Source organism: Gigantopelta aegis, chromosome 10 (assembly GCF_016097555.1).
Source record: "Gigantopelta aegis isolate Gae_Host chromosome 10, Gae_host_genome, whole genome shotgun sequence".
Classification (NCBI taxonomy): domain Eukaryota; kingdom Metazoa; phylum Mollusca; class Gastropoda; order Neomphalida; family Peltospiridae; genus Gigantopelta; species Gigantopelta aegis.
Genome location: NC_054708.1, coordinates 58,372,654 through 58,392,082, shown reverse-complemented (window position 1 = coordinate 58,392,082; position 19,429 = coordinate 58,372,654). Strand labels below are relative to the sequence as shown.

Here is a 19,429-nt window from a genome sequence, read left to right as displayed (position 1 = left end):
TGACCACGAACACATTGGATAGTCAGATAATGGTATTCAAAACAAAATGTATTTAATATTACACGTGTATGTAGGTTTAGTCACCAAAAAGGCTTAGTTAGTTGACATTTTACAATAACTGCAAATTCTAAACTCCCTTTAAATTGTGGAATTTATATAATACCTATCAAATTTAAACATATATCACATAATTAATACATAATTAATACATATATATAATGTATGTATGTATGTATATATATAGTCAAACCTGTCCTAGAGGCCACCTGTAATCAGCGGTCACCTGCCTTAAGCGGCCACTTGTTTCCCTCCCAAACGATTTATAATGTAAATTCACCTGTAATAAGCGGTCACCTGTCTAACGCGGTCACCGGCCACCTAAATCGGATCCCCAATCGCTAAAATACCTGTATTAAGTGGCCACATTTAAACGTTTAGTGTTATATAAAAGGGATATTTAACAACAACGATAAAGTGCATCAAATAACCGATCTTCATACCTTCAGGAATACCAGTACCCCTTCAGTCCCAACATCTCAATTGCGTATCAATTAAGAAAGTATGCCTTGGAATACATCTAATTGCCTCTGGGCAGACTACGCTTGACATATGTAAATTCGCTTACTGTGACAATACACCGCATGACGTAATTAAATAATTAAATGGAAAAAGAACACAAAGTTGTTGAGAACTGTTAATTTAATACATTCCAGTTGCATTTGTTTTTAAATCAAAAGTTGATTTATAGTTAAAGGGACATTCCTGAGTTTGCTGCATTGTAAGATATTTCCGACTAATAAAATATTTCTACAATTAAACTTACATATTAAATATATTTTCTTGTTTAGAATAACAGTGTCTGTATACTCAATGTGTTTCTGATCGTCTTAATATTTGTAAGAAGCCCAAAATGGATTTTGTCTTTAAAAAATTCCGTACGTACGAAAAACAAATGAACGACCAGAAACACATTTAATATGAAGTCACTAATATTTTATGCATAAAAATATATTTGATATGTAATTACAATCGTTAAAAATTGTCTGTTAGCCGATAACATCTTAAAAATTGTAGCAAACTCAGGAATGTCCCCTTAAAATGGTGTTTGAATATACACCTATTTTTAAACGTTTAAAATCGTTTCCATTGAACATTGGTAAGACTCATTATGCTTGTGAAGCATACATCCGTCAATTAGCAGTACAGACGGTAAAACACATGTTTTAAAGACTCTGTATGTGGCAACCTGTAATCAGCGACCACCTGTCTTAAGCGGCCATTTTTTCCACTCCCTTGTGTGACCGTTTAAGACAGGTTTGACTGTATATATATATATATATTGGTTCTATAATAAATGGTATTAAAACTGTAATTTCTAGGAAACAGATAGACGTCTCACGCTTTCTAATTGAAACTGGTACTGATCTAGAGATCAGCAACGACAACGGCCAAAGCGCCATGCACTGTGCAGTTTATGCCGGAAACGCGTCACTTGTTCGTGATCTGATGATGCGAGCTTGTGACGTCAACGTTGTGGTAAGCAAGCCAAAGCAAGATATGCTAAAGCTGATGTATCGACTATATGTTTTATTATTTAACTATTTAGAACAGAATATTGGCTAAAGAAGGTTGCATAAAATATATTATTGTCCATTTTAACACCGAACTGTTCCACAGCTTTTGCTTTAATTTAAAGTAATTTAAAGTATTAAAATATGGAAAGCTGACGACAAGCATTCTTTGTATTTTGGATTAGTAAATGACGTTATAATATGGTGAGGTGAGACTGTGAGATTTTTAAAATTGTACTTATGTTTGTATTTTGCATCAGTAAATGATGTTTTATCATGGCGAGGTGAAATTGGTAGTTTGTTAAAATAGTTTGCATGGTGAGGTGAAATTGGGAGTTTGTTGAAATTGTACTTATGTCTGTATTTTGCATTAGTAAACGATGGTTTAACATGGTGAGGTGAGAATGTAGTTTTAAGAAGTCATGTATACAGAGGATTTTTCTCGTTTTAAGTCAGATATGATTTAGATTACTTTCAGCTGAAGTTTGAACTCATCGTGTGCGACGAGTGTGATATGAAATTAATGAGGAGCTCTTGATCATATTTGAATGAAAATATATGTTAATGAAATATTTTGTTAATGTGTTGTTCTGAAGGACAATTCTGGCGACACTCCTCTCCATGATGCTATAGGGCAAAACGAGACCACTTGTGCAGAAATGATTCTGATGTCACCAAACATCGACTTAACTATTGCCAATGAAAAAGGATTTAACCCTCTGCAGTGGGCTGCGTTTCACGGCAAATTTGGGTAATATAATAATTCAATACGATACGATAAGTATTCTTTATCATTATGTAGATAATTATGAAAATGTAAAACTGATGATATATTTTTTAATTGTAATTAGAAATCAGTGGTGTCCAATGCATAACCATGTCTCATATTCATTACCATATTTTAAAAGCATATACCTTTGCTATTAAAATGTTGGTGTTTTTGTTGTTTTTGTGTGTGGGTGTTTGGGGTGTTTGATGGGTAATACTATTTGTAATTGGTCTAATAAAATGCCCTGTTGTAATGACCTCTGAATAACTGAATTACTGAATTACTTCCAGTGGCACATTGGTTGAGAAAATCATACTAAGAAACAAGAGTCTTATTGACGTAAAAATGGAAGCTGGGTCCGCACCTCTTCATATTACAGCAATAAACGACCACAAAGAAGCAACACAGATACTTATCAAACAGGTAAACATTTAAATATAGAAATATTTCGATATATAGAGGTTAAACGTTTACAGATAGATATTAAACCAATCTGATTAAAATTAGCTCTACTAGTCTACCAGTATATCTAACAGCATTGTGTGGACTCCCATGTCCAGGTGACATTTCATCTATAAATAACACTTTAAATATCGACCAATTACACTTCGCCTCTTATAGCGTTATTCCAGAGCATACAAATTCTAAAAATATCAGGCGAGACTATTTATGCAATATGCATACGTGGTCTATTTCAACATTACAAAAAACAGGGGGAAAAGTGCAGTAATAAACTCTGGATTATATACTAGTATAAATAGGTTTTATGGCAATACCATCACGGTTTTTTTTTTTCGGTTTTTCGTCTTGGAATATATATATACATTTTTATATTGTAATTAGTTTCCGGCATACTTCGTAATTCACACGAATCATTTTGTATACCCTCGGCATAATCCCGAATGTTTTCAAATTCTTTTCAAATTACTGGCATGATTTTGCAAGTAAGGTTTTGATTGGTAGAATGCTGTTAGATCCACAGGTAATAGTATTTAACCAGTGGAGCTAATTATATTTAGATTGATATTAAACATAGCAGTAGAGGTTTACAGGTAAATATTATATTATATAATAGGGTTTTAAAGGTTTATAGGTACATATTAGACTGAACATAATTGGGTATTAATGATATAGTTCATCAGTATGTGAACGACACAACTGTTATCCACGATCAAAACCTTATATCTGCACTATATAGTTCATTGGAAGCAAGGGCATTGCACAGTTCAAAGTTTGAATAATATCTAAGAGCTCGAGTTTATTAATGGTACGTTACAACTTACTGGTTGGGACGGGACGTAGTTCAGTGGTATAGCACTCGCTCAATGAGCGGTCAGTTTGGGATCGATCCCTGTCGGTGGGCTCATTGGGCTATTTCTCGTTCCAGCCAGTGCAGATCAAAGGCCGTGGTGTGTACTACCCTGTCTGTGGGATGGTGCATATAAATGATCCCTTGCTGCTAATAAAAGAGTAGCCCATGAAATGGCGAAAGCGGCTTTCCTCTCTCAATATCTGTTTGGTACTTTACCATATGTCTGAAGCCATATAACCGTACATAAAATGTGTTGAGTGCGCCGTTAAATAACACATTTCTTCCTTCGTTACTGGTTGTTTGCATTACTTAGTCTCTGTCTACATAGAATACACAATGTAGTCATTTTCTATATTGTGTAAATGTTTTCACTGATGCCAAGACGTTTTCAAACATCCATCCTAGGTTTTAACTACTAAAAACCTTAGTGAACTGTGTCTTGGTAAGATGTATAGCTGGCTATTAGCTGTTGGAACACATGATTTATACAGTGTGACTTTAATAAAGACATGTACACTGGTGGCATTACAGTGACAATATAAACAACATATTTTTGTCCATTTAGTCTTTTTATATCTAAAACAGTGTACTGGATTTAATGTTGTGCTCACTTCTCTTATTTATAATGTATTGGCAAAGCCAGAATGAGGCAGACGAGGCGCTTGCCTCGTCTAGAACTCAGTTTCTTGGGAAGATTTTACTGGCTTTTTTCTGTTGAACACTGATATTTATTTTACAGGTCTGTTTTCCTAAAGCGTTTACACTTCTGGCTACGCCCCAGCAATTAATTATTTAATGTCATCTTGCCATCGTCGTGAAAATCTATCTTGTACTATTAAATGCCACATTACTATGGAATGCTGCAAAGAAAAAATTTAAGGAACATTACTTTAGACGCAAACGTGATAACTCAATTTCTACATTTGTATTTGGTGTGCCAAATAACTACAAATTAGTTCGAGCATAATATTTGCATAATTAATGTTAAGTATATGAAAACTGTAATGTGCTATCACTAGACATAAATAATAAGTGCCCTAATAATCCTTGGTAAAAAAGAAAAAGAAAACAGCAAAGTCTTGTTCATCATGTATCCATCAAACCAACAGCCAGTTCTTCAATGTCAAAGCGTTGATGGTAGACATTATATGCAAAACATGCACATGTAACAGTGGCGTTATACATTTAATCAGTCGGTTACCCATTGTTGCGTTTTCTTTAAAATTATGTTTTCTACCGGTAAATGAAATTTATTTCGTTTTAATTGTTCAGAGGCATGTAGTTCAAAGTATAGTCTATACATTCAGAGTGGGCCTGCCATTTAAGATTTTGAAAGACCCAACACTGATATGGTTCCAATACCAAATCCTACATAGAATTACAGCAACGAATACTTTCTTATATAAAATAAAATATGTTGATTCAAATCTCTGCAATTTCTGTCATCGCCAGCCAGAAACATCGGATCACTTGTTTTATGCTTGCCCCAAAGTCATCGAACTCTGGAATCTTATAGAACAATGGTTGCAACAAACAGGTGAAGACTTCCAGTTTGACAAAACTATGATATTATTTGGTGATATAAATAAGGAAAACAATTTCGTAAATTGGTTAATTATAAATGTAAAGTATTATATTTACAAAACAAAATATACAGAACATGATTGTCAATAAAACTTTATTTTCAAACATTATATTGAAGATAAGCTATTATTATTATATGTATTACAAAAATTGTTTACATAAAGAATTCGACGAAAACTGGGAATGTTGGTTAAGATTTTTGGAAAATATTTAAACGGCCAGCCTTTGTTTTTATATAAAAAAGACTATGGTTGTTTGTTTTACAATGTTGTTGGTTTGGAGGAAATACTTATTTCAGCTTTTTCCCCTTTCTCTCCTTGCTCCTATGGTATATTCTGTGTATAATTGATATGTACGGTAATGATTCGGGGCCCCAACCCTGACATTATCTATTTGGGGGGGTTTCTGGGGCAATAAACATTTATTAAAAAAATAATAATAAAAAAAAAAAAAAAAAAAAAAAAAAAAAGGTTTTCCATTATGTAATTTTAGAAGATCTCTTTCAAGGCATTAACGACTTTTGAAGTTGCTTAACAATTGAAAATACGAATGCAGTTACTGGGTCATATCCACCATATTCTTTTTCTATCTTCAATGGCAGGGAGCAGACGTGAATATCAAAGACAAGAACCAAGCTACTCCCTTGCATCTTGCATGCAATCGCGGCTTTTTGGGTGCAGCTAAAATTCTAGTTAATGCAGGTAATATATTTTCATAGTGGTTGCAATCACGCACATGGCGCCTAGTTCACAAAACAGTAAGTTTACATTTGAAGCTATAGCTGTTACACCTGTCATAAATGCATATACAGTCAAACCTGTCCTACAGGTCACCTGTACTCAGCGGTCACCTGCCTTAAGCGACCACTTTGTTTCCCTCCCAAACGATTTATAATGTGAATGCACCTGTCTTGTTAACCGGTCACCTGTCTAACGCGGCCAGTTCTTCAGTGTCAGCGTAAATAAATCGGATAGACATTATCGCAAAACATGCACCTGTAACAGTGGGTTATACATTTAATCAGTGTTACCACTTATTCCGTTTTCTTTAAAAACATATATTTTCTACCAGTAAATGAAATTTATTTGGTTTTAATTGTTCAGTAGACATATAGTTCACGACATAGTCTAAATATTTCAGACCAAAATTAATCAATAGTTTCTGGGCAGGCTACGCTTGACAGAAGATTCACTTACTTTACAAGGCATTAAGGACTTTGAAGTTGCTTAAACTGAAAATACGAAAACAGTTACTGGTCATATCCACCATATTCTTTTTCTATCTTCCAATTTGCAGACGTGAATATCAAAGACAAGAAGAAGCTACTCCCTTGCATCTTGCATTTATAGGCTTTTTGGGTGCAGCTAAAATTCTAGTTAATGCAGGTAATATATTTTCATAGTGGTTGCAAATCACGCACATGGCGCCTTTTTAAAAACTAATATAGTGGCAACCTGTACACAGCGGCCACCTGTCTTAAATGCATACTTACATCATTATGGCACATGGACTATCGTGGACTTTTTTTTTTTTTTTTTTTGCTTGTGTTTTTTGTTTTTTGAGAAATGTATTTATTTCGTTGTTGTCGGATACATGCTGAAATCGTTTTGAAATAGTTGGGATTTTGTCTGTTGGGGTTCGTAAAAAAAAGTCATCAGTAAGAAGGTCATTTATAACTTCATCGGGTAAAGTTGATATATCGTCTGGCAAGTTTGAACATGTTTCGGCAATTACACGTAACCTATATCTGGCCACTTGTTTGATACTTTCGTCCGTTTTGCAAACAAATACCTTGTATGTATTCAGTAGTTGAATTATTCTTATAACCCTTCCATTAAGTGTTCCGTCATTTTGTACGAGATAATTTATTTGGATTTCTGCTAACGCAGCCATGTCCGTCGTCTGCTAGTGTTATGATTATAAATATAAACTATTTATTTGTTTTGTAAATGTACGTACGATATTACTTCTTTAAAATGAGTAACATGCAATGTAGGGTTGTCAGCATATTTTGTTTTGTAAATTAAAATGTTTCGTCAAACTCGAGGGTACGATACTTTGAATTTACAATGTCATTGTTTACGTTTTACGACAGGAAAAAGTAGTCCATATTTAGGTCAGGTCAAATGCGGTCAATGTATCATCCGCCTGCTGCACGTTAAATCTTTATGGCACACGTGGGTCATATTTGTTATATTCCCCCGATATCTTGTACTATGTGAATAATAACATGTTTTACACCATATTAATTATTGGAGTTAAACCCCCTTTTCAGCAGTTCATAAAGCAACTGTCATATCAGTTGTGATTCCAATACATTAAACTAAAGAAATGTGGCACTCCTCTCAATAGAATTATATTGTATGAAATAGTAGTATGATCCCACAACATATATTAGTAGTCTAAAATGAACTAGTGTATCATAAAACAAATTATACTTTCTTTCCCTTTATTTTTCTTTTTTTTTTTCTTTTAAGGAGCTGATGTTAACATGGTCGACTCTGATAAAGACACGCCTCTGCACGTATTGATGGGGGCCTCAGATAGCTCAGAAGGAGATCTGGTGAGACATTATTAACTTTTGTTTGATATAACCCAATACTGTATATCGGAGATTTAGAAAAATAATATCAACAACTTTTGTGTTCCATAATCTATTACGGTTACAATAAACTTAGTGAAAAACTTTTAACGTATGTATTTTATAAACCAATACTGTAAAAGGAAACTCTTAACTTTCGTATTGTATGACAAAGAACAGTTGATGTAGTTGAAATCTATTAACGTTTTGTCTATTTTAAAACATCAAAACCTGGCATTAGTTATTTTCGCTCTGTTTACACACTGTCACAGCTGCTGAAATGTTGTACTCCGAGGTGGAAATACCTTAGTGTTTGCAAATGTGAATTGCCTCCATTTATACACGAGGAAATTAGTTAAGCACCACCTGACGAGTGCAATTTTCTCTAGATCACATTACATGTTGGTGTAACACCAGTGGCACTTACTTTTTCTTGCCCCTTTCCCAATTATATAACGCTACGTATGGTCTTATCGTTTGGATGTTTGTTGTAATTAAATAATTTACTAAACGTTTATGTCCAAATATTGGAGATTTATCTGTCAACTTCTCTCCAAAAGTTTTAGCAAACACTGTTTCAAAATTTGTTTGGACTTGTCTTTTTCTTTCTTATTATTAGCATCATTATCGTTGTCGTCATTGTCAGAATGACGATGATAATGATTATTATTATTATTATTATTATTTGTAGCAGCTAAAGAAGTTAATGAAACAGGGCGCTGGTACTCAAAGCCGTATTAAACTGGCCACATTCCTGTTGGAGCATGGAGCAGACGTCAACGCCAAAAACAAACACGACAAAACTCCAATTGATGTCTGTTCTAACAAGACGCTGAAAAAAGCTGTAGAAAACTTCAAAAAAGAAAGGTATGCATATACATACATACACATACACGTATACATATACATATACAGCTATATAGGGTTCCAAATGAATCACTATACATTTTTACATGGATTACAACTAGGGACCTAAATTTACTCAGGATACCTTGACGGATCTTAACATATGTTATAACAATCCATACCTATGGATGATCGGACAACGACGACCATACAGTGCCAGCAAGATGTTTGTCAGTCATCGAGTAACTTTGGCGTTTTACTTCGCTCAACAGTATATTCGCCGAAGAGCAAAGTCGAAACAACCTGAAACGACCTACTTGCCTAAATGCGCTGTACAAGTGTATACGTCAAATCTGTATTAATATTATTATTATTAATATTATTATTGTGAGCAAAATTAAGTGTTCAAGCCAACTCATTTTGCCCGAATTTTTCAATCGTTTTTTCCCGAATTTGAGGATTTTTTCCAGGACTGGTCGAATGAAAGTTCACATGATCAAGAAAACACAATTGGCTTTACTTATAAATATTATTTAAGTAAATCTGGTTTAACTACACGTTATGTGTGTATTGTGTTCTTGTATTAGTAGCAGCTTAAGGAATCCATCCTATCTCTCAAACAGTGTACTCTAGTGGTGTCGTTAAACAAAACAAACTATAAACCATCGTATCTCTGAGGTTTCTCCTTTTTTAACAGTAGTAAACCTGCGCCTGCATTAGTCAGCGCTCTGCTGTGTTCCCAGTGCTTCTCACGCACCGCTGACGTCACGTTGTTGCCATGTAACCACAAGATGACGTGCAGAGAATGTCATAAGATGGTGTCCATTTGTCCAATTTGTGCAGGAGAGGTCGAAAAAGCTGTTGATGCAGGTAATACTCATTTTAAATATATACATCTGCAATTTGAACATGGTTATCTGTGGAAGCCATGTAGGTCATGTCCTTAAGATCTACAAGCTGCAATTTGACCTACTTAGAAGTGGTGTTATTTATAAGGTGGCTTAAGCTATTCTTTACAAGAGGATTGTATACAGACATTTTAAAAAATAAATTACAAAAATATAGAAATCTTGTTGTTATTCTAATTCGTTATTTGTTTACAACTTCATTGTATCTACTTGTATGGAATACACGTTACACTTTTGACTGCTTACCTCATGCAAAACGGAATTTCATATTTTATTAGGTCGATTTGTTCTCCAGCAGCACATATAGCTTCTTGGGAAGCTGACTCTTCATTGAACACTTTTGCTTGCTCAAGAAAGTGGTGGCTTGTCTTGAATTTTCTTAGGGATGATCCCTTTCCAATTCCATACAGGCACGAGGTTGTGTCACATCCCAGAATGGCGTGAAGGAAGAGGATGTGATTACATACATCTGCACCTAGCTGTTCTTTGACAGCTTTTATGTTCCAAACACGATGTTTGATGGTCTTCTTTGGTTCAGGTCGGAAGAATATGTTGTGAGAGTCGAGACAGGCATGGTACCAAAGCAGGAACAGCAGGTCTGTGTCATCACCGATCAATACCATGTCTGAAAGTGTAGCAGATTCCACAGGGTTTTTTTAGCGATGAGGAGGTCGGCATCTCCAGGAGCATGATGTGTATGGCAGTGTGCTTTCACTAGTTCCTCGCTTAGCATGTTGATAATTCATGCTGTTGGCAAGAAATTGTTCGTTGGTCATCGTGATATGCATGTCCTTTGCAAATGTGACGGTTTCTCCAACTTTGCCTTTAGTTCGCCTTTGGTGAGTCATGTCTTTTGTTGATGTTCAATCATAGCCATCGAACAATAACTGCTTCTCCATATTTTCTTGTAACATACACAGTATAGACATGGCATATGTCTAGATATGTGGCCCCTAGTGTCCATGGGATGCACTAGATGAGTGCTCCACCATGAAACACATATCAAATTTCAGTGATACTTGTGTCATCTGGGGTAATAAGAGCCCAAATGGCATCAGCAAAAACTGGCTTCTGTGGTTGTCGAAGAAGTAGATTGGGATCAAAGAGGGCTGGTGGGTGAGTACACAATTCATATTTGAAGACATCCTCAAGATCCTTTGAGGTCTTTGCAGCTATTGTCAGTTGCTGGAAAAGGAGCTGTGGGTCAATCTGCACTGATTCGCCATCTATCTTAACCGTTGACTTGGTATTTAGTGTGACAACCTGGTGCTTCCGCTTGAGGGTATACTCTGCAACAGTTTCCCATCCATACCATCCAGAATTGACTTTCCAACAGTCTTTGCCTTGTCGACGTTGACAGTGCTGTGGGCATGTACTCCTGTGAAGATGTTGCGCAGGGTTTGATCATCACTGAAAGGGCTCCTTTCTTTGAGATTCTCGAGAATAGACAGGGTGTCCTTCTAATCACGGGCTTGTTTCGCTTTTGTCATGTCCTTGTTCTGCTCTCCTGTGTCGTAGCTTATAGGTTATGTCTAGATGCGGCCATATACGGTAGCATTTCGGAAACAGCATGAACATGTAGTACCCAATTGCCAGTACGCTCAACTCGTACAAACATGCGTAGAATATCCACCATGTCCATATACTGCAACCAGAATGTAGCAGTCCTAGAAGAGTTCTTTACGGTTTGAGTACTTTTTTCAAGACGATTCTTGATTCTGCACACCACGTCTGCCTGGCAAACTTCAGCTGCTGACATTGTACCTTCCATAAGATTGTCATAGAGGTCACAAACTTCCTCCTGCATGTCAGGGTTGCTAGACATGTGTGCACCAGTCGCTTCACGTCTGCCTTCCTCAGTCTCCAATGTTTCAGTACCTCGAAAACCTCTGTCATCCAGATCATCAAGCCGACTTGGTAGAGATACATTGAATGTGTTGGATAAAACCAGTGCATTGAGGGCAGTATCAACAATCAGCAATCACTTTACCAGAAAGGATGTGTACAACTGCATTCGGTGCATAGATTAATTCCAGTACTTGCTGTAGTCCAGATGCAGCCATGAGGTGCCCAATACATCCAAGAAAGCTCATTTGTGTACGAAAGCAGGACAATATCATGCAACTTGTTTGTTACAGGTTCCACATCGATGTTGAGAGCTTTCCACCACAGTGGTTGGTCAAATGTTACAATTGGTGTCACTCCAGCGTTAAGTAAATGCATGTAACTTCACTAGCACTCATGTCGATCATTTCGATCGACTTCTGCATCATGCCAGACCAAGATGGCCTTGGTGATCCAAACATTATGGAAGCCTTCCACAGAATATCAAGATTAGCTGTTGGATCATGTGCCTTTATCTCGTAAAGCTTTTGGTAAGCAACTGCAGTGAGCCCTAGACGTTCTTCTCTGTGATATCTTATCTTAATTTTTCCAACCTTTGATATGTCACTGGGTGTGACTTTTACTCTGCGAACTGGTTTGCTAGCTTTGGTTCCAGGTGTTATGACAGCTATTATCCCCATACCGTGGAAGGTACCATGACCATCAAGTGTTCAGATATTGTGGTCCGCATTACATTACAAACAAATTAAGGGCCAGCAGCTATTGTGTGGGGAAGCTTTCTATCAAATTTCAGAACTCGGCTTTAGGAATCTGGAACCATTATTTTTCAATGCTTATGCAAGTTATTGAAGAGAACCTGATGCCTGTATATTCTTCTTAATATACAACTAAATTTATGTCCAAAATGTCTACTGGCCCTTTCATGAATTTTATATAGTATAGAATGTGGTTTAGGAAAACACTACCGCATGTAAGATAGGTTATTTAGTTAAGTGATAAATTCAATAATGTGTCCCCTTTGGGCTTCCATACATTTTTTGGGACGTAATTCTCGTGATGCATTTGTGAACCTATTGATACAAAATATTATATCTCAGCGCCTTTCAGTAGTTATAATCAATGCGTATGTGTGTCACAAAAACAACGAACCAATTATCAGCGTTTGATTAGTTTAGAAACGTGTATAGCAGTTGACCAGATCACCGCCAGATATGTAAACAAGGTCAAGGTCAACGTTAAAATGTTGATTCGGTCGTTTATGTCAGAATATATAATTGTCTCTGTACTTTTATATTATAATTGTTTTGTGTAACTGTTGTATGTGTATATACTTACCAACGTGTTCCAAATTCAAATTATAACGACGTTGTTTCGATGAATAAATCACGTAATTTAGAAAGTTCAACTGTTGTTGACAGCGTGGTTTATCTCCCTTTGTTTCTATGGAGTGCCATTAGATTGATCGTGCCATTTCGCAAATGTTGCAAACTGTGAGATTAAATTAAACATATAACGCACACACCCATTTATTAAGACTTTTAATATGATGTTCTAGTGGTATCATAGATACACTTAACGCAGAGAAACCTTCTGTTGCAATTAGTGTGAGCCTGGACTAGTGATGTATAATTCTAGCTTTAGGTAGTTATGCACTTAAGGTGATCTTAACGCTAAGATCGCTTCGTGGAACGGGGCCCAAGAACATAAGTCAAAATTAGTGCTTAACCCGGAAATAAATAGTACATAGCTGAATTCTTTTTGAAGGATATCTACAGTAATAACAAGTCCCCAAGTTTCCGAGATGTGCTAACTTTGCTACAGAGTCATGAGGTCATGTCTTCAATATCTACAAGCTGCAATTTGAACTACTTAGCAGTGGTGTTATTTATAAGGTGGCTTAAGCTATTCTTTACAAGAGGATTATATACAGACATTTTAAAAAATAAATTACAAAATTAAAGAAATCTTGTTGTTGTACTGCTAATTCTTTATTTGTTTATAACTTCATTGTATCTACTTATATGAAATACACGTTATACTTTTAGTTTCAAACTATGTTTTAATATTTCTTTAGTTAAGAGTAATACATCTATTCAATTCGTTTGTGGTTTTTAAACTCAATATAATTCAGGACCTCATAACATTCAAGACAGATAGGAACGTTTGTTCATGATATTTTATGTTTTGCTGTATTTCTGTAATGCCGTCTCGCCCTGGTGAATTATTCACATGGTACAGAATTAATTTAATATGTTATTTTTATATAATATTAGAAAATCATTCTTTGAGACGACACAGAATCGATTTTATGTTTACATATATACAGAGCTCGCCATTTAAGGGGAGCTATCACTCTCGCTCCTCTTCTCTCCCCTGAGACTAGTTCAAGAAGAATTCTTAATTGGCATGTGAATGGTGTCAATATGGTTATGGCCTCGGTGGCTGGTAGGTGCAGGTTTCGCCTCCCGGTACCGGCTCCAAAATTACCAGCTTGTCCTTTGTTTTGTATTGATTTGTTTGTTCATTAAACCAATAAAAATTACTTACAACTTATTGAGATTAACAAGAAAAATCCATGCTGAAACACGTTCCAAATGAATGAAGCTTCGTTATTGGTTTTGCTCGGTTTTCAAAATATACTATGAAAATATTTGCTGTTTATGACTCTCCCCATGCATCTAACAAGCCAGCTTTTATAAATTAAGCTGAAAGAATTCAGTAAAGAATTTAAATAATGAATACCGCTAATTCTTCTAAAATTGCAGACTCCAACGAGATACATGTAGCTGAAGCTTTTCCTATTGAACTTGATTGAGGAGCAGTTGCATCACGCAAGAAACACACACCTACGTACGTTTTGGAGAAGAGAGAAGAAGCTAAGAAAATAATTAATGCATTTCACTTAGAAATTTGAGCATTCGGCTATGTTCTGTTTAGTCTTGAATTTTGTTTCATAAGTACACTGTTAGGTATTGACTATTTCAAGACGAGCAGTTAAGTGAATATTATTCACATATACATAACGGTTAAAGGCTTAAAAATTACTTTATAATTACAAAAACAGTAAAAATAAATAAATAATAAAACCCCAAACAAAACAACACAACAAAACACACTTATAATTATAAGACGTCTTTATAAGCCAAGTGAAGGACGGGACGTAGCCTATTGGTAAAGCACTCGCTTGATGTTCGGTTGTTCTAGGATTGATGGGCCCATTGGACTATTTCTCATTTCAGCCAGTGCGAAATGACTGGTATATCAATGGCCGTGGTATGCGCTGTCCTATCCTGTCCTGTCCTGGTGCATATGAAAGATTCCTTGCTACTGATAGAAAAATGTGGCCGGTTTCCTGTCTAAAAATATCTAAATGCTCGACATCAAGTAGCGATGATTTGTAAATCAATGTGCTCTAGTGGTGTCGTTAAATTAAACAAACTGTAACTTTAACTGTCTCCACTAGACGCGCAGTTCACAGTGAATACATCCTCTCCAGTTAGAACATGTTCTATTCTTTATATTCGTAAAACGCGTCTGTGTGTTCGGAATCACGGCTAAAGTGTAAAATACCCATGAACGCACTCGCTAACCAGCCTTGGTAGTTTAGTGTTTAAGCCATTGATGTAAGGCTGGTAGGTACTGTGTTCGTATCCGGTTTAATGGTCAAATGGGAAGATGTAATGCTAAATTTAGACTACCAGCTGTCACGATGTAGTTTGTCAACTCGCCGATCTCTCGACTTCTACAACTGAGCCCTCTTACAACTCGATTCTCGAGGTATACAACACCTACGGCCGATTAATTTTTAATCAGAGCTCACCCGTCGTAAGTTGGGAGTGGGGGTGGGAATTGACAACATAACCAACGAGTTGACCAACTCCGTCGTGCCAACTGATAGACCGAAACTAACATAAGGCTGCTGTACCGACTTTTCACAGTGATACAGACACCGGCTGAATTTTAACTGGGATTCAAATATTGGATTGATTGTGACAGGAATTGGGTAAGGAGATGAGTGGTACTGCTGAATACGCATTTGTTAAGGGGTCACAAACAGACGTGGAATGGGGTTAAGTGGGAGAGACAGACAGCAGTACCTGGTATAATCAGTGTTACTAATACTTTGACATTTTGACGCAGTCTTGGTGATATGAAAGACAAGTACGCGGACTCATTGAAATGACTTACACGGTGGTGGGGAGGTGGTAGGGTCGGGTGGTGGTGAGTAGGTTGGACGACTGAATTCAGTTTCAGATATTCGTTGTATATGTGTCGATACTTTATATATAACGAGAGAAAGAAATAAGGGAACACTTGGTATTGTAGACTAAATTGTAGTTGTTTTTGGTGTCATAATATCTGCATAAAGTACAAAGATGTAAGGTGGCACTGAATGTCAGTAATGTAAAACCGAATGTTAATAATACGGTTGACAAGGGCCGTGGAATGTTGGGGTGGGGGTGGCGGGGATAACATCGCGTCGTCATATTTCATTGACATTGTTTTAAGTCTGGAAATGCTCTATTTGAACACATGAAATTCAACACTTTCTCAAAGTAAAGACCCCAGACAGGATCGGACACTCACATTTCCATGAGCCGACCCATCGCACTAACAGGCCACCCCCCATACAGACCCTTTCAAATACACTTCACAGGCCGTGATGGATGAGGATTTTGTTTGTAGTCACCCTTCCCTGTTAGTGTTGATGTGATCCCTTATTTCTTTCCATAAATATACTTGTCAAAAATAGTTTTAGTTATGTATTTTCAATGTCTGTGTACGTATACTAAGATGCGTCCAGTAATATTTAATTTGTAGTATAATTACTTTTTTCTAACTTAATGTGCTACTTTCCTTTTTTTTAACAGTTTGTGATTTTTTGTTGTGTTGTTTCAAGTGTTGCGTGTATGGCGTGTTTTGTTTATGACGTACTCATGTTAAATCACAATAGCTCACCGATGTTAACGTTGGTTATACACCTGTCATCAAAACCTCATCTTTCAGACGTGTTTTTGAAAATGTGTTTGAAAACAGATGGGATTTTAAAGGGGTTCTTTTTTACATGTTAAAATACCAAAAGATATTAGGTGAAAAGGTCAAGCTAACTTTGGATCAATTTCTCATGCCTGGTTTATTATTGGAGTATGAAAATCTGCAAGTTGCACTTGGGCTAAAACATTGGTTATGTTGCAATTGCACCGTTCTCGAGCACGGGTTTCAATAACCTCAGTCTAAAAGGAGTTTAACATTTAATATGAACTGAATTAAAACAACTGACTTCACTGAAAAATGACGATTAGCTTTCAACTACTCGCCAAAAAGTCGGTGGTGAAGTATAAATCTAGCTTTAGGCGTGACTTTCGAAATAAAACCACCATGTAACAAAGCTAATTATGTGTGTTTTCTAAATATTTGTATTTGTATGCTGAGCATTTAGGAACGTATATGCTAATATGCACGCCTTGGTGCTTGATCGATCGAACCATGTAGCACAATACATTTCTACTTACTCGTGCTTACTGTCTAGTTCCGTACATAACATGAGTGAACACCACTGGTTACATACGGAACCCCAACTTGGATTGCAGATTCAGTGAAAACCTGGCCAGATGCATCACAGAAATTAACATAAACATAAATTTTAAGATCTATTCTTTATTTACATTAGGGTTTTATGAAATTTGGTTCTTATATTTAATTGAAAATAACATTAAAATAGTGATCATTGTGGGTGTCCCAATTTTCATCTTGATTTTTTTTTTTGGGGGGGGGGGGGGGGGATTATTATTTTGGAGCATTTGAGAGAAAAAATGTTTTGGTCAGTCCATGGAGATAAAGTTTTCTTAAGATCTGTTTCACATGTATTCAGGGAATATTTTAGGGGGAATTGAGACAAAATTAGTGTTTAATTAATTGTATCTAGGGGTCAAAATGGTACCATTTTCAAAGATGCAAAACGTGGGTTTTTTTAAATAAAACATATATAATAAAGAAAGCTTGGGAACAGCCGTCAACCCACGGGTGCGAAGGAGGTGAGGTTTTCAGCGTGCAACGTAGCCTAGGGCAAATCCAGTGTTACCTATCCCAGGCAAGACAAACTGGCCTTTAGGACTTCCGAAAACATGAGTCTCAAACATACGAGGACATAAAGGAAAAATATTAAATCTTGTAATACTGTAGAACGGAGAGAGACACTTGAGGTTGTTAAAAGTAAAAATGACTACGAGAACAATTTAAAATCACAACAAATGTGTAGTGTCATGAATTTCGCCATTTTGTATTAATTCTGAATAAAACTTTTTTTCAAAATTCTTTTAAATGTTTCCACTCTATTGGTCAGAGTCGACGTGTACGTGTAGGCTGAATTTATAAAGGCTGTTTTTCTCTTACACCATGTAACTACATACACTGACAATTTTTAAACACCTACATTTAAGAAAAGCACACTTCGTACATTGGGCCCAGTGTGTTTAGTTTAAAAACTGCCTTTTCGTTTAACTGAAGAAGACCAAGGTGATCTTTTTTTTCGCTTTTTTTTTTTTTCTTTTTATTAAATTTTTATTACCCCAGAAACCATTTGGTAATGTCAGGGTTGGGGGCCCTGAAGTCTATAATATAACTACATATATATCAGGGATCTATCCAAACCTTCTCTGGTATCCAAAAAGGTTCCCCTCCCAAAAGAAACAGGCATTGAAAATTCCCAATTTGTCTTCATTGTTTATTTTGTTTTCCCAATTTCATCTGCTATGGGACCCTGGTTACGTAAGGTGATCTTAGCGCTAAGATCGCTTCGTCGAACGGGGCCCAGAAATATAAAGTCAAAATTAGAGTTTAACCCGGAAATAAATTGTACAAAGCTAAATTTTTCAGGATAGTTGAAGAATAGTAATAACAAGTCCCCAAGTTTCCGAGATGTACTAACTTTGCTACAGACGTAAATGTATATTTATCGTTCTGTAACCCGACTACGTCAGAGAGCCGTAATATACTATATGATAACAAGGAATATTTATGTGCAGTTTTCTGTGACATGTCTAAAACCTTTTACAAGAGTATGGCATAAAGGGTTAATTTATAAGTTAAAACGGCATCTTAATTTTAATAAAGTTTTGATATTTGCAATTAATATGCATGTGTTGGTGTGTGACTAGCTGCGATTTTCTGTACCGCTAGCTGCATCATTAACTACGACCTATGCAGTAGTTAATAATGAAACTAACGCATACAGAAATTCACTTCTTCGCCTAACGATAAGGTTTCTACCGTCTGACTCGGTAATAAAAGACGGTTTAGGGAGCAAACATGCACATATTTTTCAGTGGAATAAGCACAGGCAGCAGATCGTATATCATGCTATATATTAATTTAATACAGCAAATAAATGCATTATTGGTGAAAATACGCAAACAAATCGGAACAGCGAGTCCAGTGTCATTGTCAGACACGGTGTAACGGGCATAGTGTAACGGACATAATTTCATATGTATTTTAATAGTTACGATCGACTATCTGCCTGCAATTATTAATATTATGCAGAACCATTAAGCATTCGATAATATAGATAGATAGATAGATAGATAGATAGATTAGATATAGATATAGATATCAGGGTTTCTGCCAGAGGGTAAAACAGGTATGACGCCATACCCAAATTTTATTTATTTTAAGTTAATTTTTTCACAAAATCAATTACTCTTATTATTACTGTATGATTTTCTTTACACTAACCCTAAACTTAACCCATTTTCATCTGGGGGAAGCCCCCTGTACCCCGTTGACTGTGGTTGCATTCAATTCCATAACGCCATACCCAAAAAAAATTCTGTATATATAAACACTGTGTATATATATATATATATATATATATATATATATATATATATATATATATATATATATATATATATATATATATATATATATATATATATATATATATATATATATATGTTGTTGGCTGTCCTACAACTTTCTTAACTGTGCACTGTGATCTGAACTTTTCTCAAG

At 35.9% G+C, this 19,429-nt stretch overlaps 2 protein-coding genes across 3 annotated transcripts in view; both read left to right on the top strand.

The window, feature by feature from the left end:
• The window catches only part of LOC121383965 (E3 ubiquitin-protein ligase MIB2-like), a 166,767-nt gene extending 160,741 nt beyond the window's left edge, over positions 1-6,026 (top strand). For both annotated transcript variants that reach the window (XM_041514082.1, XM_041514083.1), the window contains 3 exons: positions 2,168-2,322; positions 2,631-2,763; positions 5,838-6,026. In XM_041514082.1, the coding sequence (XP_041370016.1) occupies positions 2,168-2,322; positions 2,631-2,763; positions 5,838-5,954 (405 nt within the window). In that variant the 3' untranslated portion in view covers positions 5,955-6,026. The remainder of the gene's footprint in view (positions 1-2,167; positions 2,323-2,630; positions 2,764-5,837) is intronic.
• A 564-nt stretch (positions 6,027-6,590) lies between these two features.
• On the top strand, positions 6,591-18,392 carry LOC121383971 (E3 ubiquitin-protein ligase MIB2-like). The gene is made up of 5 exons (XM_041514092.1): positions 6,591-6,621; positions 7,714-7,799; positions 8,512-8,684; positions 9,361-9,533; positions 14,182-18,392. The coding sequence occupies exons 2-5, from the start codon at positions 7,728-7,730 to the stop codon at positions 14,229-14,231; spliced, it is 468 nt and encodes a 155-aa protein (XP_041370026.1). The 5' UTR covers positions 6,591-6,621; positions 7,714-7,727; the 3' UTR covers positions 14,232-18,392.
• The last annotated feature ends 1,037 nt before the right edge of the window (positions 18,393-19,429 follow it).

Coding starts and splice junctions, on each gene's coding strand:
- LOC121383971 (XM_041514092.1), top strand. CDS start 7,728: ATGGTCGACTCTGATAAAGACACGCCTCTGCACGTATTGATGGGGGCC. Junction 8,685..9,360: donor GAAAACTTCAAAAAAGAAAG/GTATGCATATAC, acceptor CTTTTTTAACAG/TAGTAAACCTGCGCCTGCAT. Junction 9,534..14,181: donor CGAAAAAGCTGTTGATGCAG/GTAATACTCATT, acceptor CTAAAATTGCAG/ACTCCAACGAGATACATGTA.